The following is a 27,240-nucleotide window of genomic DNA, read 5'->3' as shown; positions in this document are numbered from 1 at the left end:
AGCTTAAATACACAGGAAGAAAGGACTTAAATCAGTATAGAATTTTAAAGGAAACTATGAGATGATTACATATAAGTCAAAGTTGGAATGACTAATTTTTGTGTTAACTTTGTAAGCATTTGAAAAGAGGTTGATGTTTTAAAATTTAGAAAATGTTCAGGCTTAGTAAAGGTTTTTAAAAGTTAAATAGTTAACTATGATAAGAAAAGTAATTTATGAAACTAAATGAGTTTAATTTGAAAGTTGCTCTTTTAATGAACAGAAAGAAAATTTTTCAAATTATTTACTTCTATTGTAAAGGTCACTCACAATACACTTATGGTATTTTATGATATGCATAATTATGTTGAGAAACTAATATGATGACTTAAAATTTTTCATGTAAAGTCTGACATTTATTTTCCAAAGAAGTGTACTGATATACTTCCAGCATCATATTTTTTTTCTGTCTATGTGTGGTGTTAGTAGCATTGATGTATAGAACCACTTTTTCTGACCTTCCCAAAAGTTGAACCTATATATAGTGTAGTGGCATAAATGTTAAGTGCATTTCAGCAAAGTATGCAAAAGATCTTTTGTTGAGGCTTAGTCAGTCATAAAAGTCTTTGTTTGTATGACGTAATCTTTCAAATGGGATACTGAGTAATTCTCTGACTGGTACTAAAGTGCATTTTAGAAATTCCTTGTGACCATGTGTCACTTTGCAGTTCTCCTATAGGTATTCCAATGTTCATATGGAACTAGGTAATTCACTATTATGATAAAGAGCTATTAAAATGACTTTGCCTACACCTTTTAAAAGTTTTCATGCTGAAAAAGAAATAATGTGATGTTGGAGAAAAGAGAAGCCGGTGGAGAAGTAGTAGTGATATACAGAGTAATATGTACATTTTTAGGATAAAAGAAGCATATTTCCTATGAATGAACAACATCAAATATATACTACCCTTTACAAATTTGTTTTCACTGAACTGTATGATTGCTATCTGCAGCTGTTCTAGTTAAACTAAAAAGTAAAATCTTTTTCAACTAGTGGCTTTTATATAAAATGTGCTCCTGAAGCTACACCATTTTGAAAGAGTAACATTTCTTACTACAAAAACTTTCTAAGGAATTTATTTTAAAAATACAATCTGTGAAGATTTTAGTTGTGTGAGCACTATTGCTCACATCATCTTTTCATTTTATGCTATTGATTGATATGTGGGTAAAATGCAAGATTCTTGGGTCAAAGTTTACCAAGTTTAAATTTCACTCATTTATACTGTGTGTATAACGAAAACATAACGTCTGATGTTTTCATCATGAATTTGTTTGTGGTACATCAATTCCCATATTGTCTGATATTTTTTCCCCTTGCTGTTTTCCCTTGTGTTAACCTGCAAAGAACGTAGGAAAAACTGTAAATCATATTCCTCATTCACTCTATTTTATAAAGCTTTCATATGTCACTAAATTTTTCACAGATTATTTCTTACACATTTTTGGAAGTGCTGTTAGCCTTTATAGGTTAAGAATTTAGCTTTTTTTTTTTTTTTTGGCAAAAGATCATGTCTTAGTATTTATTTGTAAAAAACAACAACAAAGTTCACAGCCAAACGGTTAAGAGGATGAAAACGACAACATTATCAATTCCAATAAGGCTTTAAACGATAAAATTCATTGGTATATTTGCCTAAAAGAAAAACGGTATTGTTGACGGATATTGTTTTAAAATTTGATACTGATTCTCCCTGTGGAATGCCTGGGAATCATCTGGAGCACTACTTAAAACATGTATTGTTGGGTTCTACCCCAGAGGCTCTGATTTCGTACCACTGAGGTCAGGCCTGAAAATAGACATTGCTAACAAGTTCCTAGGTGATACTGACGCTGCTAGTCCAGGGCCCACACTTTGAGAACCACTGCCTTAGCATATTGAAACAGAAAGTGTCAGCTTCTTTCCCTCTCATATTATCATATCCAGAGAACCTGTTTTTGCACAGCCCAACTCTCAGCCCACTTATTGACAGCTGTTTTATTGTAGCTGGAGGCTTTACAGTAAGCTGTTTATTACTGTTTCCCAACCCAGTTGACAGCATTTGGGGAATTAATTTTCTTGGCCCCTGTGTGGTTTTTCGGGGGTGGGAAGAGGGAAGATAAATGAAAATGTTAAAGTAAAAGAAATAGTCACCCATTAACATTTGACAACTTCTTCAAGTAGTAAAACAGTCTGTAAGAGTTGCACTAGACTGTGGTTCTGGGTAAACAGTCATTTAATTTTCTAAAGGAAATACTCATTTTAGAGCTTTAAACATCCTGACTTTTCACAATCTAGAGTATTTGTTCATATGTATTTGTCTATATATTGAGGAATATATACACTGAAAATGTGTATGCATGCTGTACTTAAGTGTATACATGTAATTTTTACCGTGTAAAGGGAATTTCTTCTATTCCAAACCATTTAGAGATACTATATTACATTTGTGATTACTTTTCATTTTTGAATAATCTACTACAACCACTACTGAAATGTTATTATGTTATGTAAAATGCAGAAGGCAGTCATAGAATTGATATTTATAACAGCTAGGAAAAATATGCAATTGAAAGTGAAGGGAGCAAATGTTAACTAATGTGAGGCTAGCAAAAAACTTTAAGATATTTTCAATTATTAAGTTTTGGAATAGATATATATAGTGACAGTTGAACACGGGTGACAATTGATCCCCCAAATGCGAATCATTTTTAAAATGTTATCAGTTGTGATTTTTATTGCTATGGCTCTTTGGCTAAGTGCCCTATGGTCATGAAGTCAGTTTTCATACTTATGAGGTAGAAGATACCCAGAACCCTTGGATATTGACACGGGTTTTTGAAATGAGGATAGGCCATACATTTAAACTGACTATCTTTCCAGTTGGGTTTGTGAGACGAACATTTGACTATTTTTCTTTCCATCTTGATATTCCTAAGCTATAAAATTCAAGATGCACTTTGGCATTCCATTGCTAATAACCTCAAGGAGAATAAAAATGAAAAGTTGCTATTGTATTAAACATAGACATGTCTGCTGATTCCTGAATATTTGATAACATAGAGAAAATAATATATGTGGTGACAATATTCTATTCTCTTATTATTATAAATTTTTTGTTGCCATTAATTCTAGATATCGAAATAAGGAACATTAATGTTCTCCTTAGTTTCAGATCAGTCATCCTTATGGTGAAACAGTTCAGGCTTTGGTATCATTGAAATTACTTTGAAAATATTGTACTTGTAATAACGTGTTACATTCTTATGGTGTGAACATATTCTTATTATTTAAATAATTGCAAGCTATCATTTTTTCTTCTCATGATTTCATATATTAACTTAAAATATGTGAAATTGTAAAACAGAGGGAATTTAGATTTAAGGAAAAGCCTCAAATCTAAAATCAAATTTTCTCATAATGAACAATGATTTATTTTGAACCTTGAGGTTTCATTTTCATATTGATGTATGTAAAATATCTATAAATTATACTTATAGTATTAGATATGGCATTGTAATGCATCCTTTTTCATATTACATAATTTTATACTACAGTGCTGAGTTATGAAAGTGACACCATTAAATCATTTTGTTTTCTATAATCTTATTTCCACAACAATTTTTGTTGTGTTATTTAGATTGTTTTTATATCTAATTATTTTTTTTTTTGGTTGGGGGAATTCAGAAATCCACTAAATGCTCAAAGTTACAGTTGTAGCCTTGGTCCCGCTATACCAGTCTGGGTGTTTACAGGGTTTCAGGGCCAAGTCAGATGTCTGTATTGCTCTTTTACAATACTTCTCAGTTTGATTTTATTAAAGGTGAACTCTTAGCTTGTATATAGTTAAAAACAATACAAAACTGAAAATCCAGTGGATTGTTTACTACTTTGACTTAAAATCCTTGGTGCAAGCTTTCTTTGAATTTAGTTTGGTGTCTTCTTGAAAGTAATTCTTTATTATAACTAGAAATTACTCTCTTACTAATATTAATACATCATTTAATATCTTATATATTTCATTGAGTTGGAAAGTATAAATCAGTTAATGCAGATTTTTAAAAGTTTGGCCTTCTTGACACCCAACTTGGCATTTAATATTTTTTCCACAATTTATTACATATAAGGACCCTAAAATTTATATCAGATTTGTTAAAATATGACTCTAATCACAGGTCAGGTATTATTGAAAATTTGGAAATGCAAGTCAGGAAGAGGCTTATTCTAAAGTTTCATGGAGACACAGAAGTCAGACTCTTTTGTAAGTAATAATGCTAATGTCTTATAGCCTTTGACATAGTCAGCAATCCCCAAATCTGCATTATACTACAGAAGTAAAGACAAATGTAGAAATAGGATCTCTAATGTACATAGGAGATGTACTCTGTTGTTTAAGATTTTATTGGTTGTTATTTAAGAAAACTGTCAAATCTGTCAAACATTTCATTTAGAAAGGAATACATGCTTTTTGCTTTTGTTTGATACAAACCTATTGGGCTGTCAGTCATCAGAAACATAGAACAAAAAAGATTTATTACCATGATTGACATTTTGCTTTTGATTTATATTCTTTTTTTCTGTAAGTCAAGACTCATTAAATTTTCAAATTCCTAAATAAATTAAACAGCTGTCCTTCTTTTAACAGTAAAGAGTGATACAGAAATAAACTGGAAAAACAACCCATATTTAATCTTTCTCATTCATATTTTTGTCCTATAGACAGTTTGTCTCTGATAGACAAGAATAGTGGCAGAATCAGTAGAATTTTCTGAGGCATAGCATATAAATATAAGGAATGAAGAACTCACAGTTATTCATTAGGGATCTGTTTTCACATATTTATTCATTATTTAAATGGCATATGAAAATATTTTCCCTTGATCTTTTACAGTTTGATTGATTAGAGTGCCATAAGCACGTATCACTTTTAAAATGATGGGCTTGGGACCACCTGTACAGCTAATAATGGCAAATATAGAAACACAGTCAACGTCTTTGAGGAATATTTGATTGGTTCTTTCTTCATTTTATACTAATTATTCCGGATCCTTGAGAAAATATATGAAATTAATTTATCTGTCCTTGAAAGGACTCTGCTAAATACAGCTTCACCACTTAGTAATTTATATAGATTTTTAATCATGTGGGCTGTAGGAAAGAATGGAAATGTAGTCAATTTTATCATGTTTGTGTGATATCTTGTATTTTAACATTCTTCTATAGTTTGTCTGTCTATCCAACCATCTCTGCATTTGAGTATTACACTGCTTTGTTAATATCCACTCTCTGGGCCTTTTCAGCCTGTTAGCAGTTGATTAAGAAACACTCTAATCCCTTTCAGGATATTGAGGAGCTAATGGATTGCGGAGTATTTGGGTCTTTAAGCTTCTATCGTAAATGGTATGAAGAATTGTCATTGAGCTGATATTTGCATATATCTCTCCCAGTGCTAGTTACTTTGACTCCTTTTTTGTCCTCTTAATCTTCAGCTTTCATTCTGAGAATATTTATTTTAGTCGGAAATAAGCATGCCAGTGATAGAAATTTGGGATTCACCTCCAAATGAATGCCATCACAGACCGGGAAGCTCTGGCACATTTTGCATAGATCTGTATGAACACAGTGAACCCTTCATAAGCTCTTAGATTGCAGGAAATCAGTGCTGAAAATTAAGTGGGGTTTTAAAGATTTGCAAAGTAGAGAGCTTTGTATAATGCTGGTATTGCAGGTGCCTATTAAATATGAAGTAAAGGCTTTGTAATACAACTAGCTAACACATTTCCCTCCACATTAGAGTGATTTATAGTCTAGGGAATTAGTCTTGCCTATTTTTTCCAAATGCAGAAACATTGGATGTGACTGAAAGAATAAAATCTCAAATACATGCCTTACACTGGACTGATTTGCTGTTTGATGATGCTAATTATTCAAGATAGATGATGCCGGCTTGCTTGTACTTCCTTGTGGTATCTCTGATGCCCATGATCTGGCCTTCATTTCTCCTAAGAAGAAATTCTCAATTGTGTGTGCAGACTGTCTTCTGAACATAAATCAGATTAACACTCTAGGTGTCTCTAAGACTATATAGCATTACCATAATGAAGAGGCCTGGGTACTAAGTGAATACTTCCATCTTCATAGGAATTGCTATTGAATCATTTCTCAAACTGTACTTTTAGAATTCATCTTTGCTGCGTTTGTAAATATGGTGTGTATTTGTAGCACAGCATTTTGTTCTAGACATACATGGATTTCAATATATTTACCTTCATGACAGTGTTCAGTAAAATCCCTTGCAGTTCTTTAATGCTTAATGTCTTTGACTAGCCCTGTTAGATATAAATCAGAGCACGGAGCCATGCATATTTTGAAATGATTTTATAAATCCTATATTTTCACCTATTAGAAAAAGTGTATAATCCATATGCAGCCCACAGTAGTCACAGGGGCCTGTGAGAGTCATAATAGATGATTGATTTAGAAAAGAAAACAGTTTTGTGCAAGACAATGGCAATTGCAATTCAATGAATTAGGTTTTTTTGTTTTTGTTTTTGTTTTTCTCATTAAACAAACCTCAATAAAGAAAAGAATGGAAACACAGAAGTACTTATGAAATGAAGCTGTATCTTTTATAGAAGGAGAATGTCTTCTGCTGACAATAGTAGTTCTATAGTAGACATTTTCTGGAAAGAAAAATTCTGGTGGTTTTTTGGATTTGGTGGATGCAACCAATCTGTGCCTCTGTGTGATAGCAGCTGCATGCTGAGGACTTTCAAATACACAGCTATATAGGATTCGGCAGGAAACTTTTTGTAGAAGGTGCAAGTGACAAATGGAGACAAAATGGAGTGAGTTCTGAGTTATGAGTTGATGCTGTCCTGTGTCATATATTCATGTCATTGAACCGATTTTCACATTGGGTGTCTAGAATCACAATAGCCTTCCTTCTGTGTGTCAGCTGGGAACACACCTGGACTGGCTACTTTTCTTTGCTCCATTTCTTGTCATTCACTAGGTGGACTGTATTCATGTATGTTGTTAATACATCTGACTTCTTAGTTTCTTGATGGATTTTAAAGTGATGTAAAATTAATTCTGCATAATCTTCTCCATATATATTTGCTTAAGACAACCATAAAGTGTGAAATAAAATCTATGACGTGTTCTTTCTTGCTAGAAATAGTAAATTCATATTTATTCTGACGTATGGTCTCAGATAATATATTTTCCTTTGCTATTTTTTAAATTGAGTTTTTCTTACTGATGCCTTTTTCCAAGTTAAGGAATAATGTTAGATTTAGCTATATAGATTAATAATATTTCAACGCATTCTCAACCCATTCAAATTTCCAACATAAAAGAGATGGTAGAATTTACACAAAAATAATCATTTTTTTGCCTCAAAATTTAAATAGGTATCAAAATTGCATTACACCATAGTAAAAATGGACACAGTTTTTAGGATATTTTAGTGTGACATAAATTCATTTTCATTCTTGGTCTTAAATGGTAAGATTTTCTGCCATACAGTGGTAACAAAATATGTTGATTTCATTGATTGATTTTTTAAACATGATAATTAAGTAAAAACTTCTTGACACCTAAAGTCTCTGTTTTAGACAATTAAATTCTGCTTTAGCTAAGGGTCATTGACTTCTGTATGATACTGGGAGCAACACTTCCCAGGGTTTAAACTATTCCTGCAGAACCATCTGTTATTTGCAGGGACTGTGCATCCTCTCCAGCTGATACTGTGTCAACCCTGGCGTATTTTAGGATTGTTCCTAACATGGCCCTGGTTCCTGATGATCTTTTGGTCTCAAATGGCAACTCAGTAAAACCAAATACTGGTAGGCCTTTACTTAAAGCATAATAATCTTAGAGAATATAAGAAAGTTCCTCAAAGTAAGAGACTGTGTCTTACTTACCTTTGTATTTCTAACACTGAACTCACAACAGTGCTGAAAAGAGTGAACTTAGTAGGCATTCAGTAAATTTTGATGTAACCTGAAAATCAGTGATCTTGAATTTATAATTTATATATATAATATTTTCCACTGATTTAATCTTTACAACAATCATTTAAGAAAGACATCATTCATGTTCAAAATATATTCTTCCATCACTTAGAGATGTCTGTGGGTCCTATTTTCTTCGTGATTTTGGACATATCATTCTGTCTGCCCATAATCTCATGGTTTTTCATATTAGGACATAATAAGAAGGCAAGAGGTGAGCCAAATAAACAGGATCAGATTCCTTCACTTCCAAACCTCTTCACCCCAACCTTTTATTTAAACCTTTTGGTACTTAGATCATTGATTTATTACTACTAAACATAATGATCAATATAGGTACTTTGATAGGTGCTTGATAGAGATACAAGTTGGTAAGAAAAATAAAGTATCACATTAAAGTTTTCCTTTTTTTTTTTTTTTTTTTTTTTTTGAGACGGAGTCTTGCTCTGTCGCCCGGGTTGGAGTGCAGTGGCCGGATCTCAGCTCACTGCAAGCTCCGCCTCCCGGGTTTACGCCATTCTCCTGCCTCAGCCTCCCGAGTAGCGGGGACTACAGGCGCCCGCCACCTCGCCCGGCTAGTTTTTTGTGTTTTTAGTAGAGACGGGGTTTCACTGTGTTAGCCAGGATGGTCTCGATCTCCTGACCTCGTGATCCGCCCGTCTCGGCCTCCCAAAGTGCTGGGATTACAGGCTTGAGCCACCGCGCCCGGCCAAGTTTTCTTAATAGACTTTTGAAACGTCCAGACAGTATGCCAGAATCAAGTATAAATTCTATAAAAAGAAGCAAAATAATAGCTGAATAGTGATTAATGCAGTGTCTAGCTACTATATTAATTTTAGAAAGATAAATTTGGCATCTAATAAAACTCACAGAACAGTTACACATTCTCAAGTCTCCAATGCACCTTTGGGATTATTTGGCCTATTTAATACTTTTTCTGACTGAAGAAATGGAGACTAGAGAACTAATTTGATATTTGGAGTAAGAAAAACTGACTGGGTGAACTACTACATAAAGACTGTGTGACACTGGGCATATCATTTAAATGCACTAGTCCTTGCTTTCCTTGTCTGCAATCATGGGTGTAATCATGCCAAATCCATATAAAGTTGTCCTGAGATTAAGTGAATATCTCTCTCTCTCTCTCTCTCTCTCTCTCTATATATATATATATATATATCTGGCCCACAATAGTCAAACACTCAAAAAATGTTACCTCCTGTCCAAGAATACCAGCTTGCCATTGACAGAGGTTTACACCTTCATTTAGTAAATGCTTTCTTGATTTTGTTTTGGTTGTTTTCTTGAATCTGCGTTCTATCGTATCTTTTTCACGTGTCACCTGTGTTAATCTGCTTTTGTGTTAGAACACTATCTGCTTTCGGATTATTTAGGACTTTTGTAAAGTTGATTTTCATAATGGTATCTCAATATAGCATATGTGATGTTGTTTTTGATCTTAGTCTCTGTTGTTTCACATTTGTATAATTGCTTCGTCTTTCATTTTGAGTATTTTACCTATTTCATTTGCATGTCATGTTTTGAAATTATTCTGTTTCTTTTAGTGTTTGTAATGAATTTACTTCCCCATAGATTACCCAGAAGCTCCACCCGTCTGGGAATTTTCACGTATACATCACTCCTATTACAAAACCACATATAAGAGAGTGAATCTGTTTCACAGTCAGTACTTAACACAGCTGGAATCATTTGAAACCTGCTGGTTCTTGCTTCCAATTATTCCATAGACTGGAAAGCATCCCTTTTGAAGTAATGGCATCCATGGTGTAATCAAACTAGCAAAAATGCCTTAAAATATATGGGTCATATTTCTGAGATTCATCAAATTTATGCTAGAAGCATAATAACCAACAGCTTTTACAATTTTTCTTAATTTAACCTATATTCATTTTATAAGTAAGTTTTTCATGTATGAATATACAAGTTTGTAATGTTTGAGTATGTGAGTGACATAATAACATAAATGAGACACAACAAATAAAAATATTACACACTATGATAGTACCCCAAAAATACCTTTTGATAATATCCTGGGGCCAAAATCATTTCCTTTCGTTGGAACAGCTGAAACCATCACAATAAAGTTGCTGATTTGTATTTGGAGCAGAATGTAGTGGAGATTTGTTATTAGTTCAGTTAACTTTATTAACTAAATAAGAAGTAGATCTAGTCAAATTTCAACTGACTTTATTGTGATTTTGATTGAAGAAATTAAATATATAACTTCGTGTTGATCTTTACCACCCTCTCAGTGCAATACAATTGTTTTTGGATTGGCCTTATGGTTTAGTTCTAGTTTTATATAAGAAGACGGTTTCATAAGAAGAAAATAATTTAAAACAAAACAAACTTAAAATAAAAATACTCATTCTTTGTACTTAGAAAACTTAATCAAACACATAAAACCTGGAAAACTGGTGTGATTTTCTTTAGGCTTCTGCTTGTTTTATGCTAAGATGTGATATCCATTTTATAGCATTGGGATACGGAACAGGGCAGGGACATTGTGGATATTATCTTGGATATCAGACCTCTTAGGGTTGTTACAAGGATTATAGCATGTCGTATAGTACATGTTCGGTAAATTGTATTTAATCCCACCACATAGGCAGACATGGACCTATAATCAGGCAAAATGTTAAACACATTTTAAATGGTTAAAATCAGGCTTTAAGGATTTGGATTCATTATTTTATTTGAAATATTTAGCATTCTCATGGTGTCAAGTATATATACATGTATACTATATGAAGGTACCATTTTATGTTTTTCATATCAGTGGTTTCTCTATTAGCATTTTTTTGTTTGCTTGTTTGTTTGAGACGGCGTCGCGCTCAGTCGCCCAGGCTGGCGCCATCTCAGTTCACCGCAAGCTCCACCTCCCGGGTTCACGCCATTCTCCTGCCTCAGCCTCCCGAGTAACTGGGACTACAGGCGCCCGCCACCACGCCTGGCTAATTTTTTATATTTTTAGTAGAGATGGGGTTTCACCGTGTTGGCCAGGATAGTCTCGATCTCCTGACCTCGCGATCTGCCCGCCTCGCCTCCCAAAGTGCTGGAATTACAGGCGTGAGCCACTGCACCCAGCCTTCTATTAGCTTTTATAATATACAGGTAACTGTCTCAGAAAGTCTATGTAAATTCCAGTTCAGATAATGAACAACTACTTATTCTATGAAGACGTGTATTTCCCGGACTGTACCTTTCACATCTTTCCCTATGGATTCCCTGAAGAAATTTTTCTGCCTACTGAACACTTATTTGGAGGTAAGTCTGACAACGAGATAATATCCAAACTTATTACTAGACTACTGAACCATATTCTATTTTCCCTAATGGACACCAATGCTTATTCCAGAAATATATTCTATAGTTTTAAATTTGCATGTTTTCAAAAGTATCTGACATTTAGCTGTGAAATTTTCTGCTACCAAAAACCTTGTCATATGATCCATGGATAGATACACAGCTAGGCTTTTTAAATTTTGTATTAATTCTGTTACTCAACAGACATCTAATAAATAACTGCTATGATCCAGGAACAGCATTAGACAATGGGAAATTTTTTTTTAATATCAAAAAAATTGTCTTTGCTTTAAAATATTCCATTAAAATTTAAGCACAATACTTTTTTTCCTTGGAATTTCCTTGTTAAAAAATTATGAGTTCGTTCTCAATTTTAAATAGATGTCATCATTTCCCTGAAATATATTTTTTAAAGTCTGTCTCACATTTTTTTTAACTACTGCTGGAGACTTGATCTTTCAATGGGGTAGTAAAATTGTAAGATCTATTACTCTAATTATAAGAATGCCAGGTTTAAATTTATCCTTTGGTTAATTTGGAGGAAAATGTACTTTTTCATTCTTAAAATCACACTCCTTCTACAGGCAAAGGTGTTAATAAAATATAGTAGCAAGTAAAACTTCATTTTTTTAACTATATGAGGTTAGCATATTTGCTATATTAAAAACTACTTTAAAAACATGGCACACATTGATAATGTTGAATAATAACCCAAACTAAAGTAGACAGTGGTTCTCTAAAAGTGGAATTTCTCCTGTAGAGGCATCCATTTTGAAAAGGGGTATTTCAAGTCATGATATTTTGAAAAAATGTTTTAGCTGTCCGTTGAAAGGACATGTTTAACATAGATATGGAACATAGATATTAAACTCTGACTGGAATAAATGTTTGGTTTCATTGGCTTTTGCCTCCCGATGGTTCTGATTTTGGCAAGTCCATTTTCTTATGAATATTTATCACAATACTTCATGGAACCAATGCAATGATATAAATGTTGAAAACAGAGACCTTTATTTTATATATATATATATGTTTTCCTAAATTGAGAAACATACATATCCTGAAAATCTGGTCTTCTTTCATCATAGAGGAAAATGTCATAATTGGGCTTTACATTACAGGCAAGACAGACTATGTTTTTTTAACTCAATTATTTCCAAAACACTAACTTACATATGGATAAATGTTGGTATAGGCAGGTCATCCCCCAATTTCAAAATCATATTTAAGCCAAAACTTTGTATTTTAAAAAATAATGCATATAATGCCTCACCTGCACATTCTTGTACAAACAGATTTTAAGAGATAAATCTTTATTGCCAGAAAACATACTATTTTAATTGCAATTAGACTTCTGTGATATCCATCAAGCTGGGGCCTAACTCTAAAAGGATCTTTTCAACTGTTCTGTGGATGCTTAGGCTTAGGCAACTATCACCAAGTAATTACTGTAATTTAAATGAACTGCAAAATTGAAACCTGCTAAAATATGTAGATCTCAGGAATAAAATGTGTATTAACATTTGTTAATTAAATATTATTGATTACAATTATTTTAGAAATTATTATTGGATTGATATGACCAACCAAAAAACTATACATAAATCACTTTTTAATACTATGAAAATATGGACAGTTTGGTAAACTAATTTAGAACGAAGCAACAGGATATATTAAGCTTAGGAAGGTACAGGCATTTAAATAAAGGTTGGTATAGAAGTCACATGATAGTTGCTCTGTCTGTAGTAACCGATTTCTACATAAAATCAAAAACGTGGCATTCTCATCACTTTTCACAGTGACAGTTAACTTAGTGTTTTTACATAGTTTCAATTCGTTGCTTATTCTGATTTTGATAAGTGACTATGCAGTGCATTACCGCATAAAATAAACAAGTAGTGGTTATTAAAATCAGTACTTAAATTTTCCCATTTTATAAAGTGTAGAATACATTATTTTCTCTCTTTTGGGTTACAATAATGTCTATTCAAAACCATTTATACTTTGATAGAATTACATTTAGCATCTTGAGAATTCAATTTTCTTCTCTGAAAATTAGATAATTGGACTCAACCATTTTTTCATTTCTATTATTAAAAATTGAACTACAGCTTTTGTTAATTACTTAGGGAAACATTACTCCTTGGCAAGTTTTCTCTTGCCACCCAACATCCATCTGGCCTACTTCTTTCTATTATCAGTTGATATATGTTCAAATAGTGCACATCAGTGTTAACATTGGCTCAAGAAAAACAATTACAAAATAAACCACATGGTTCAGTCTCTCCTGACAATGAATGATTTGCAATATTCCCATTGTTTGTATGATCTATGTTATCACTCTCTTGCATTAGTGTTGATAACACAGTATTGCCTCTATCTTTTTTGAGGTTGCTATCTGATTAATTTTCTCCTTCTGGACTAGAAAATTAACTTTTTTCTCTTGAATTAGAAATCAAAAAACAGAACTACAAAACCTCAAGCAGATTGTTGGCATTTATTGTTTGATTGGAAAACCGTGAACTTAAAATCATTATGTAGTTGCCATATTTTGTCAGTAATATTACTCTTACAATGTTTGATTTTATTGTCTATAGTAACACATTAAGGTGACTTTAGCATATTTCAACTTTTGTTAATGTTGGAGAATTGCACATAGTTTTTCAATAATGTGTAAATATAACAAAATATCAAACAGTGGTAATTTTGACTGATAATGTTAATTATCAGGACAAGTCTTAGAAAAGCTAATTTAATCAAATGGTACCCACTGGTTTTATAGGCAGTTTCTTCATTCAGAATAAAAGTGATGTTAAATTGAATAAATAATTTGAATAATCAGAACTGCCAATCTCATGCTGACGGAAAATCAACTTTGGGATTAGAAAAAGCAAACTTCATATTAAATGAAATAGCACCCAAATATATCACATGAATTAAAAAAAAAAAACCACAAACAACAACAACAACAAAAACAGTGTTACTTGGTTACATGGACATAAAATAAAAGGATTTTGCCATCAATGAGTCTAACACATTTTCTTCAGAACACTGCAGAAACAAGAACCCACAGGTTGGTTCTGAATCTTGAACAGCAGTTTAAGAATACTTACTTGTCTAATAACTCAATTTGCTTGCATTTATTACTACTTACTGCATTGTACCCTTTCATCTTCTAACAAGTTTAGGAAGACCAAATTCTTTTGGTGTTTTTAATAGAGATATGATAGAGACTATTTTACACTGTAGGTGGATCGGTCTACGAGTCACTTTGCAAGTTAGGAAAGTTGACATTGATGGCGGAGATGTATTAAATAGTTCCAGAAATGCCACATTTTGGATGCAAGACACTTTTTAATCATATTAAGCTGTCTCTCTAAAGCTCACACCCTGAATGCCTTCCTTAAAATGTTCTAAACACTTCCAATTTGAAGAGGGGTTAAAATATAAATGTGGTTAACAAATCACAGAAAGAATATATATTCTTAAGGAATTGTTCTTCTTATGTTATAGTCCCCCAAGTGTGCCAATGACTTATCTGAAATATGTGATGCTAAGGTGAGGCATTCTGTGTAAGGGCTTAGTTACAGGACTCAAGTACTGGGAATTCAGTCAGTTCTGCTCTTGTAATACATTGTGTAGGCTTTCAGAACAATACTCTAGTGTTTTTCACGGGGAAGATATGAGTTTTTCCCTAATAGCAGAGCAGACGTTATGGCCAATACTGAGAAGTGGGAAAGATAGATAATACTTACACAATCTAAAGTTTCACTTAAAGTAACGTTTAAAGAAAGTTTGTTTAGTAATCATCAGTGTCCTGGTGTCTGTAATGACAAACTTCAACATAAAATCAGAGATGTGGCAATGTCAACATCACAAACAGTAGCAGCAAACATGGTGCTGTTCTAAATACAGGTTGTGTATTCCAAGCCCTTTGCTTTTTTCTATGCATATTCCTCCAACTACTCATATCAAAGTCTATGTTCTGCTAAAGCCTTCTGCATTGACAGCTCCTGCATGCTTTTCTGTCATATTCAAACATGACCGACAGCAAATGTACTTACATTTTTTTTCAGCCAATTCTTTCTTATTTCTGGTGACAGTGGTAAATTTACTTATAGCCCCGAAGAAAATATGAGAAATACTTATCTGTAGTGCCAAATGTTTTACTCACTGCCTATGTCAGCCTAATTGTTTCCCAATCAAAAATTGGGAATATCTAATTTTTGGTCAAAATTGTTTATTATGGAGATTTTGCACATGTAGGAAAAAAGTGACACAAATATTATTAATACTAAATGACATTAATATGTCATCGGAGAATAACCATATGGCTCTCTGAACATGATATGCTTTCTAAGTATTCATCTCACAAATATATGGTTATATGGAGGCTACTAAAAATAAAGCCCACCAATTTTTTAATGTTGATAATGCCTCTGACAGGAAATTTTAAGGAATATGAAAGTAAAACAAAAAAATGGTTTGTGTCAAATGAACACGCAAGGATTTTTGCATAAGACACACATTATCTATTTAGGACGTTAATTGATTAATGAAATTTTAGCAGCATCTGGCAAGGTTAGAAGATGGACAAATAAAGAAAATTCTGTGAGTTCATAGAGCATTGTCAGCGTGAGCATTCCAGGGACAATACAGTGTGAATTACAACTATTTGATTAATCGAATCAATTCTCTATTGTAAAAGTACAAAGAGATGATGTCACTGGAATCTGATTTGTAATTGGATGCTTGTAGATTAATAAACTGGTATAGACTGTGCTTTCCAATATTTTGCCTCAAAAAAGAATAAATTCATTAGGAATTTGAACAAAAACAATGTTACATAACCACTGTAGTGTTAGAGTAGCCTATATAGAGAAAAAGGTAATAATACAACGTAATCAATTCATTAATCTCAATGGTTTGCTATTGGCATTGAAACTAATTATTGATTGCATTGACATGAATTGTCATAGCTTTATTACTAAAAATGTGAACATGCTTTTAAACATATGTAAAACTAACTGGCCAAAATAATCCACGGTTAATTTCAGCTAAATAGCTAACCATTTCACAGGAAAAGTGGAGGATATTTGAGGCTTTGTAAAGAGAAGATCACAGCGTTCACCTTGGTACCATTATCTTTGATTTCTAGAAACTCAGTTTGCAGCACCTTGAAAGTAGATGTCAAACACCAGATAATGATAATAGCTGGTATTTACTGAGTACTCCAGGTGCCTGGAGTTCCTCTCAGCACTTTACATGTATTAACTCAAATAGAACCAACTACTTTTTGAGGCAGATACTATTATTATTGTCCCTATTTTACAGCTGAGGAGAAGTTGAATGATTTGCTTCAGGTCACAGTTCTAGTCAGGGGAGAATTATTTACGATTCCAACCCTAGCAGTCTTATGCTAGACACTGCACTCTCTTAGCTGCTAATTAATACTGTCTCTATCATGGAACTTTTATATAACACATAAACTTGTAGTCAATCAGCAAAAGTAAATTGTGCCAAAAAAAAATTTGTTTAAAGGTTAAAAAAAAAAAATCACCAAAGTCTAATTTAACCCTTTTTTTTTTTTTTTTTTTCTTTTTTGGCTTCATTATTTTGCCACTGAGCGCATAGCATTATGACAGAACTATTCCCGAGAGATGGGGAGATACTTTACAGTTTACAATGAACATTCACAGACAATATATGGGAAAAGTAGAAATTAGCATTTGTATCTTTTAGGCAGTAGGATTCTATATATTTTTCACCAACAGTGAATTTTAGTCATTAATTTAGATAAATTTGTGCATCTCAAAGCAGAGTTTTGTGATTATTCTTATTTCATACAATGCCCCGTATCAGATAAGAAAAGATCTAGAAGAGGGGAAAGTCAAATTCTAATGATAACAAGTATATCTCAGTCCTAGACTACTTGACTGGAATGATGCTTTCCTTTCTTTTTTCTTTTTAAATCTTTATTCCAGCCCCTGTGCCTGAATGATTCAGAAGTAATCACCAGGCATCTCTGCACAAATTTGCCAACTAAGATCAGTATGGGCCCTCCCCTAACTTGTCTGTAATGCACTGGGAGAATATATCTTCATATCTATTTAGAAACATGCATATAATAAGTTATTTTACTACTATTTATAAAATTTTAGCCTTTTCCTAGAGTAGGTTTTCCACTTAAATCACCCACAGCTACAAAATTATTCAGTTATTTTCTACAGTTTTATAAATATACCATATTACCGGCTGCTTAATGTCTTCCTTGTTTAAGACTTTAACAATATTAGCTGGGCGTGGTGACTCATGCCTGTAATCCCAGCACTTTGGGAGGCGGAGGCGGGTGGATCATGAGGTCAGGAGTTCGAGACCATCCTGGCCAATATGATGAAACCCTGTCTCTACCAAAAATACAAAAATTAGCCGGGCGTGGTGGCGCGTGCCTGTAGTCCCAGCTACTCGGGAGACTGAGGCAGAAGAATCGCTTGAACCCAGGAGGCGGAGGTTGCAGTGAGCCGAGACCAGGCCACTGCTCTCCAGCCTGGGCAACAGAGTGAGACTCCATCTCAAAACAAACAAACAAACAAACAAAACTGTAACAATATTTGGTAAATGCCAGTGTGGTGGCTTACACCTTTAATCTCAGCACTTTGGGAGACTGAGGGTGGATCACTTGAGTTCAGGAGTTTGAGAGCCGCCTAGACAACATAGCGAGACACCATCTCTACAAAAAATACGAAAATTATCCAGGCATAGTGACGCCTTGGCACTCGAGCAATACCCTGTCTCAAACAAAAGAAAATAAATAAAACATTCATCAACAGCATGTTGAACTCTCAAGATTCCTCTTAAACCTGAGAACTGGAAAGAGCCATTTCAGCTATATAGTAAAATTAAATTTGTTTATTATGGATTATTATAATGGATGTATATTGATAAAATGTCTAGGTGAGAATTTTACAGTTGTAATTTAAGGTCCATTTAAAGGTTAAAATGAAATAGAGAGTTATGGCTGCATAGCTTTCCATATTATGTTTGGCAAAAGAAATTAATTCTTGGAATAATATGCTACCTTTTTTGTCCACTGTGTGTAGTGCATATGGAAGATGGAATCACTTTCATGACTACAGTTCTTATTTAGAACATACATTCTGTAACATTTCTAGAAAATAAAAAAGATTTGTGTGTTCAAAAAGAGTTTCTTGATATGAGACAAGCAGACTGACTTTCAATTACAAACACTTAGAATTCTAAACCTTGCGTTTTTATTGCAAGAACTCAGTTATCTTCCAAAGTTTGGTTTGAGAGCTATTATCAGGCAGCAGCTTTTTTTGAAGTCCCTTACTGATAAGTATAGTAAGCAGAAATATTTCAATTACTCTAATTAAAAAGCAGTATTCAACATGTTGACTTAAGGTGGAGTTTATGTTGTTCACCAGACAATAAGAAATTGGGAAGGGAATATTTTAGATAGATCATTGATGTGAGAAAGTTAAATTCACCTGTTAATTTGTAAACTAGAGCAGCAGGGTTTCTTTTGTTAAAATATTAAGAAAAGATATTGGAAATGCATAATTCGTAGACATGAACTCAAAGACATGCAGGCAAGTTTACTTTTAGCTCAGTGGCATATGCAAAGATAGGCATCAATTTGTGGCGAGGATATGAGGAAGTTTTTATCTGTATATTTGTTTAGAGAAGCATTTTTTTTTAAATAGATGCTCTTTCAATGGAACTCATATTTAATTAGACCAAACATAAAAGCAAACACTTTAAGTAATCTCTTTTTAGCAGATTTTCATGGAAGAGTGTCAAATTGTTTTGGTTTCACTATAGGTTTACAGTCTTCTGATAGAATTCCCAGTTGGGATTTGAAAACGAAACTGTGTCATACACACATGAATACAGTGGCCTAACATGATGTGTTGAATTAGCTTTCTAGATTACTTAAAATATAGCTGGGGTTTTCCTTTATCCGGGGACTAATGTTCAAGGTTTTGTGAAAAAGAAAATTAATTTTGCATTGACATTCTGGATGTTGGTGATAATTTGTAGTGACATTATGCCTATTGGTTATGAGTGTGACAGGCAGGCAGACGGGATCCAAATGGGCATTACAAGAACCAAATTAAATAGTCTGAGCATTGGAAATTTCTGCCTTGAGGAAAGCAGAAGCTTTTCAACATGCACTTTGTTTTCTACCTTCACAATTATAGATTAATATACATCAATTCTAAGCAGTTGAGGAATGACATGAGAGGATTAATGGAACTGGACAACATTACGCAAGTGAAGTGAGAATTCTGTAATGATTTTTCTGCGTTGATGTAGTAGACCAGCAAATGGGCATCAGCTCCTAGCCTTTGCACTTTTAGAATTTCAAGAAAATGAATGAAAAGAGAAGTGGAAAGCAACTAACTAAAGCTGGCATAATAATTTTTCTCATCAAATACATACATAATTTTTCACAAATAGAGAGGAGTTATTCAACTGAGTAAGCCAGTACTGTGTGCAATGTATGATTTTATAAAAAAAATTGTGGCCACTTTTATCTCTTAAAATTATTTAAAGAAAAATTGTGCTTAGTCCATATCCACAATAAGAAAAACAGATTAGATGCAAAAATGAATATACATAACCAACCTTATATGTAGTCATATTCATTTTGCTTTATGAAATATCTCTGAGGGGAAAAATATTGTTTCCATGCCTTTTTAAAGTTTTAATAAGATTTTTTAACCCCAATATATTGAGCTATCCTAATGCGTACTATTTATTTATTTCTCTACTATAAAGTTTAGCTATCATATGTAGATTTATGGCAATATTTTCTACTACTAAGGCTGTGGATTTTTTTTTTCCAAGTTATCTGAAAACTTGACTGTCATTATTGCAAATTAATTATTTCCGTAGAGGTGCTTTAATAAAATTTCTGTTCTCAGACTTTAATTTGGTAAGCTCTTACACGTATTTATACATAATTTATGATAGGAGTGTTAATCTTTAGATTTTTACAATGTGATTTTTCTCATATCTATTCAGTGGAAGAGGTAGACTTCTCTTATTTAATTGCATGCATTTTATCTTTTAACCACAAAATGTGTTTAAAAGCTATGCAAGAATTAGCAAAAGTAAACTACAGCAATATTAAAATGACTTATTTGGTATCACGTTTACAGACCCAGTTCACTTAGGCAATGGTATTCTGGTAAATCACAGTATTTTTTGAAGCATGTTTTTCTTTGTTATCTCTTGAAATAGTGATTTTAAAGCCAAAAGGGTCAAGGATATGCCAAATTTAAGATAATTATTTGGAAAAGAGAGATATCACTAACTTAAGTATGCTGTATTTAAGGTGATTGTAAATGAGTTTTTTATATACAGGATGGCGTCAGAATTACAAAGTCTATTAACCATAATGATGGAGTTCAAGATGCAGATAAAATTAAATGATTGTCTTTAAGCTTTCAATAAATTTGTTAGTCAATTTAAGAATACTTGCAGCTTATAAAACCTTGTTTATATTTATTTAATTTCAAAAATTAAGAAAGAATTAAAGGATATTTGAGATTCTTAGTATGTAGTTTGTAACATTGTGAGAGAATGGTCAAAAGACTGGTATGTCTTATTTTGTGTGACTGTGTAATTTTACAGTTAAAGGAATTATTGCTTTGCTACTATCAAAGTCTTAAAACCCTGTGTCAAAACAACCTAGAGATTTGCTTCATTAACTCCTGTTCATTTCACAGGGCAAGAAATAAGATCCTCTTTGGCAATCACGTGTTACCTGAATTACATTTAATCTCTTTATTACCCTGGAAATATACTAAGACACTCACACATTCACATATACACAGGCACACATACGTACAACCCTAATGCAAATATGGACAAAATGAACACCCTCACTTATACATCAGTCTATTTCTTACTCTCATAAATCGAATGTGAATAGCTCTCATGGCATTTCTCTCTGACTGAAAAATAAGGTGCCATGCTTACTCCATGCAAAGCCCCTGTTTTACAGTTTTATTGCCCTCACTAAAAATAGATAAATCTGCATCTGTGCGTGTCCTCTACTAAACCTTCCTCATGCCACCTGACTTCTTGCAGAAGGTGTATATGCTTTTGATTGACCAATAAGAGGCAACTTGGTGAGTTATAGAGATTGACTGGGTGCTTGGCATGTGGTGCTGCTCCATTAAAACAGTGGACAACTGGAACTGGGGAGGTTTAGGAGAATTTAAGTTGTCTTTACTGTTATTAGATGTGCTCTTAGATGTGATAATATTCTAATATTCTATTAACAAAAATATAAAAATGCAACTTCAGTTCACATTATAATAGGTTTTCTCATACTGCTTTTGTGGTCCAGATGTAAAACATAACAATAATAGTATGTCATTCTATAATCATTTTCTAATGTTACCAGGTAGTTTTTGTAGACAGAGCCAGATAAGCATATTGCTCATTATTTAAGCACAAAGTACATTTTTTTCAGTAATTATTGCCTAAGTAACTTTTAGGAGATGATGGTTGAATGGTCCTTCTCCTCACCTCACCACACCAAGATAGGTTGGTATGTGTTTTTGTATTTCCTTTCTTTCACTTTTTAAAGAATCCTATAGAAAATAACAGTATTGTTTCTATTTAAAAAAAAAAAAAACTTGATAATTTATATTTCATTTTATTTCTGAAAAATAGCCACATTTTTACATACCCCAAATAAATCGCCATGTGTAACTATGTACAAAAAATAATTCAATGTAGCTGAAAACTATCTCACTTATTGTACTATAATGTGTGAATAATAATAATAATAATTGTAAAACCCTTGAAATCACATTTTCTTATAATACTATTAGTCTATAGGTAACACTTACAGTACAGTATATTCAATTGGTACATCGTGAAATGAATTCTTGAGATACTTAGTAAGGCACTACACAAAGCACTATTATTAAAGAATTAGAGGGGAAATTTTCCCAATTGAAAATTGATAATTAAAGGTATTTAAAATATGTATATTGCAGAGCAGATAAGAAGCTCAATGTAGCAATATATTTCTATTTTGATTTCAAATTAAGTTTTCATTACACAAAAACAAATTGGCTCAAAACTAGATGATACATTTTAAAAAATTTAAAATAGCCAAAGTCATGTTGAAATATGTTATATGGATAACTTATCAATAAAAATTATTACTGTTAAAAAATGGTAGAATTCTTTCCTCCCTGTGATAATGATTTAAGTTGAATGGGAATTTAGTAACATACAGGGATGCATCTTAATATCCATATTTGCTCAACAGTGGTAAACACACAATTAAAATTTGTCCTCATTAAAATGGACTTTTGTACACTATGATTTGAATTAAGTAATGAATATATAAAGTATTTAAAGAGTTGTATATCAAAATGTATAACGTTCCATTTTTGGCTATATTTTGTAAAACATTTTTGGTGTAATCAGTATGACTCTCACATATGTCAAATTAAGTATTCTACTATTTATTTAAGCGGATATATACCTAATGTATTTGAAAGCTTATTGCACTCATATAATTGTATATATTGTGGCTTCAAAAGTCTGTACTTATTCTTGCTTTAAAAAAGTAGTATGTGCATTTCTTTCCAATTTATTTTAATTAATTATATTAAGGATAACATTCTTTACTAAATGTACCTTAAAATTCACAATAAAGTTTCAGAAATTGTTTTGTACAGTGTTGAGACTTCGTGTTGAATTTGTTCGTGAACATTTTTTGAAATTTTGCTCTGGTCTTCTAATAAGGATTTCCTGACCTTAATCTTACTGATAAAATGATAAGTGAAAACACGTGAAATAGCTATAGCCCTTGTGTAAATAGGAGATCGTTCTCCTAAGTGATGAATTGCTCACACATGAGGAACCTTAGGCTAAAGTCACGGACTGGCTAAAGATCACAGACTGGGCTTTCCCCCTCACTCTCCCAACCCCTAGGTACTCATTATGTCCACTTCTCAGCATCGGAATGTCAAGCAGTTTGCACTTTAACTGAGTATTCTAGACTGCAGAGAAGCAGTTACAAGGAGATGACGTGGAGAAAATATATGCAGGTCTGTTAAACCCTTTTGTGCTTAATTTACAAATGTATTTAAGACATTTAATAGTAAAAGTTTGCAATACATTCCTTTTGGCATACTATTGAAAAAAGATAAAGCTAGACTCTCAAATATAGTAAATATAAATATACAGACTTGGTTTAGGTTTTTTCACCAGAGGATCAATTCACTTATTTTGCTAAGAAAATTTGGATTTCTGGGTTGAGCACAAACCCTGTACCATCATGAGTCACCACAGTATTTAATACCACCTTATGAAACCTGCTGGGATACAACCACCTGGCTATTACCACAGAGAAACACATGTACCTCTACGCTGCTGTGTAGGGATGCATTTACTTTAGCTATGTGTTTTATGTTTTGATTCCCTACAATAGAAATGGGAAATTCAATTAAATTTAAATAGCAAATAACTCCCCCAATTTGTAGATTATTTTATTTATATACTAATTAAAAACAAACAAGCAAAAAATCAATGATGCCATTTAAACCTCCCAGGATCTTTCATTTGAAAAGGGTCCCATTTTGCAAGGATATTCATTGAAAGAGCAGAGGTGAAAAATTACTAATCCTAAATGTAGAATGCATGTTCCAAAATTGTTTTTAGTCTTAAAGTTATATTTATTTTAACCTGAGGTATTTAGCCCATTCTGCCCTATTTGCTAGTTCTGTTTTTGCCAGTGGTTTTTCATAAAGAAAGGAATTTACTGAGGTCCATTTGGTAAATCTAGTTGAATGAAAATACTGTCAGCTTTTTTTGAGGTTCTGATGGTGCACACAAAACAGAGCATATTTTCATGTTCCACCCATAAATAAAAATATTTTGCATAATGAAATAGTGAAATGTGAAGATAAACAAGAACTGAGCAAGTGGCTTGTTGGTATCTTAGTTAAATGTTTAAAAGTTCAAGATAAATGCTTTTCTATAAAAAAAGAAGTGATTTCAAATAATATTTTCTCCTTTGATTAGTTCCCTGAAATTGTTTCCTATTTTAATGGTTTCCAGCAGTTCTATTCATTCCTTTATTCTTTAGTATTTTTTCATGAGCTGTAATTCCTTACAAAGGTTTTGCACACATTTTTATTTACAAGTAGTACATATTTTGTCAATACACATTGATACAATACATTGTCCACATAATGTTCATCACTTAATTTCACTTCAAAGATGTATTTTGCTTTTAAATTGGATATTAATATTCTGATACATATTGGTTAAATATGTGTTATTGGTCATTTCAGAAGCAAGTGATTTTTAAGTGAGAAGAATAGAGTGCAGGGGAAGGAAAATTATGACTAACCAACAGCATGTTTTTATAAACAATACAACTAATTTAGTTTATCCTCAATTTAATTATCTGTTCACTAGAAATGTAGTGCTTAATCTCAGAGATGTAGTTATATATGATATATGTTCATATATTTATACACCCAGATATAAATACATTATAATATATATGCACTTAGATATAGAATATATTTTATAAATAAGTTCAGATAGATTGAAAATGATTGAAGCACAAATTCTTCTATAATGAAAAAACTTACAATTTATGTCGTTTATTAAATATTATCAGTTTAGTTATCTTTTATACAGTCAGATTTTAAGGCATGTTAATGTGATAATTACTTTTGATGTTATTTGAATAATGTATCACATTGCTGTTTTAAATTTTTGAATAGAAATAGCTTTTGAAACTAACATTAATCGCTTTCTTAATAACCTAACTATCATAAGCAGAGGTCATTATTTCTCCTATAGCCACTTTTGCTGTTTAAGCATTTCTTAAAGCACAACCACCAACATTTAGTTTTTGAAAATATGAGAGTAACTGTTTATTCTTATGAACATATAAATAAATACAAAATTATCAAGTTGGTTTAAATGAGTCATTATTTTAGCTTTTTTATATCACATTAAAATACTATGACTGTCCCCCCAAAAGGGTAATTCCACACTTTATTAATGTCATGAGCTTTTATAGATTACCTAGATTATAGTATGTGTGTTTTGTTAAGTGGATCATGAGCATATTCATGATTTGATGTTTCACATGCCACACTTAGCAGACATCCTAACAGATTTTTAAGGTGACTGTTTGTTTGTTTTGGTGGAAGAAAGGATAAAATTAGAAATCGTGTATGCCAAGTGGGATTTAATAAAATGCCACAAATTCAAAAAAAAACTGGCAGAATTTCTGGTACACAGTAGGTGCTTAATAAATACTTTTTGAATAAATGAGAGGAGACCCCTTAGGATTTGTTTCTTCTTAAAATATGTATCAGCAATAATAATTTACACTTTTATTTCCAAATAAAATTGTAGATAGTCCTTGTTATAGTTTAAGATGCATACTAAGGTCAATTTTAGCATTTTATTTCATTTATTTTTCCCCTTGACATATTTGCAAGATAGAACAAAGTGTGTTCCCTATAATGGAAAAAATAGCACCTCATATTTGTGCTTTTTGTCTAAAAAAATCTGTACATGATATTTTAAATAAATGTATTATCCCTATAGTTCACAAAAATCATTGAACAACTATATTCAGTTTGCTATTTTTAGTGTAAATATATATTTAATAAAATTATGTTTTATTTTTAAAATATCAAAAATAATAAATACTGGAAAATCTATGTTGTTTTGTTGACAACCATGTGTTACTTTCTTTGCATTATTAGTTCATGTCTTATATAGAATTGTAAGAGTTTTAATATTAATTCATTTATAAATCATCAATATTGATACATTTAAGAGGGTTTTAAAAATATATGTGTTAAATACATCCATGTAATATTGTGCCTCTTGGCAATTACTTATTTTAATCATTTTGGAAATATACAATAGCCTTAAGCATATAAATGGTTATTGATATAACAGAAATTTATTTGCTGTTTAAATATTTCATTTAAAGATTGTCAGTTCTATAAGGCTTTATGTTTTGGACTCCTTTGAGTATCATTTGAAAGCTATAGGCCTGCTCCAGAAAAAATTCCTATACCTGCAGATATATATTTTTTGAAATTGCAAATCAAAGTTCCCACAGACTTCATGGAGCCCATCTGTAAAATCTTCCTGGAGCCTGTGGCCTTGAGTAACAACCAAATAAAAAGTTATTGGACTCTCAATGCAACTCTTAATAAATATGCTTTGAAAATAGCTTGGAGTATTTCAAATGAAAAGAATTTAATATTCTTTTCCCAGCACTAGCTATTTTTTTTTTAAATGAACTTTCTTTGGAATCAGTTCCTTGTGTAATAATGGCTAAAACCTTGAAACAATTTAGCTTCTTTATCTTGTACAATATAAAAATGAGATAAAGACATACAATTTGCCATAGGAATGAACACATCGATCACATTAATGAAATGCTTTTTATTGAATATATAATGGAGGCTATTACCAGACATGCAAATATGCAGCCAGATAGAGCTAGCCAAACAGAATGTGGCAGTTTTAAATTTAAGCTCCTTTTGATGTATGCAGTCCACATTATTTGTTAAATTTGATTTTTTTAATATATATTTTGTCCATTGTCCTTTCACTACTATAAATTGCACAGGTAATCCCTATAGAGGGACAAGATAAAGGTATTTTTTCCTGTTCAACTTCTCGTTTCCAACCTAGACTTTGCTTAACATTCTCTTTCTTCTTACAAATAAACTAGTAAAAACAGTACATTTCTTTTTTGCCTATAGCCATATTTCATAATTTCACATGAAATAGTGTTTGAAAATGTGCACATTTTATTTCTATCCCCATTTC

General features: G+C 32.2%; 1 protein-coding gene across 9 annotated transcripts in view; it reads left to right on the top strand.

Moving 5' to 3' along the window:
• PCDH9 (protocadherin 9) overlaps positions 1-27,240 on the top strand; it is a 951,590-nt gene that overhangs the window by 6,537 nt on the left and 917,813 nt on the right. The window contains exon 3 of one of the 9 annotated variants that reach the window (XM_073014383.1): positions 19,587-23,093. The exons of the other annotated variants lie outside the window; for them this stretch is intronic. Within the exon in view, the coding sequence (XP_072870484.1) occupies positions 19,587-19,607 (21 nt within the window). The 3' untranslated portion in view covers positions 19,608-23,093. Of the gene's footprint in view, positions 1-19,586; positions 23,094-27,240 lie in introns of those variants that run through there. 9 annotated transcript variants of the gene reach the window in all.

The sequence above is a fragment of the Chlorocebus sabaeus genome, chromosome 3 (assembly GCF_047675955.1).
Source record: "Chlorocebus sabaeus isolate Y175 chromosome 3, mChlSab1.0.hap1, whole genome shotgun sequence".
In the NCBI taxonomy this organism is placed as follows: domain Eukaryota; kingdom Metazoa; phylum Chordata; class Mammalia; order Primates; family Cercopithecidae; genus Chlorocebus; species Chlorocebus sabaeus.
The sequence above is the reverse complement of the archived record's forward strand: the minus strand, read 5'-3'. Positions and strand labels throughout refer to the sequence as shown.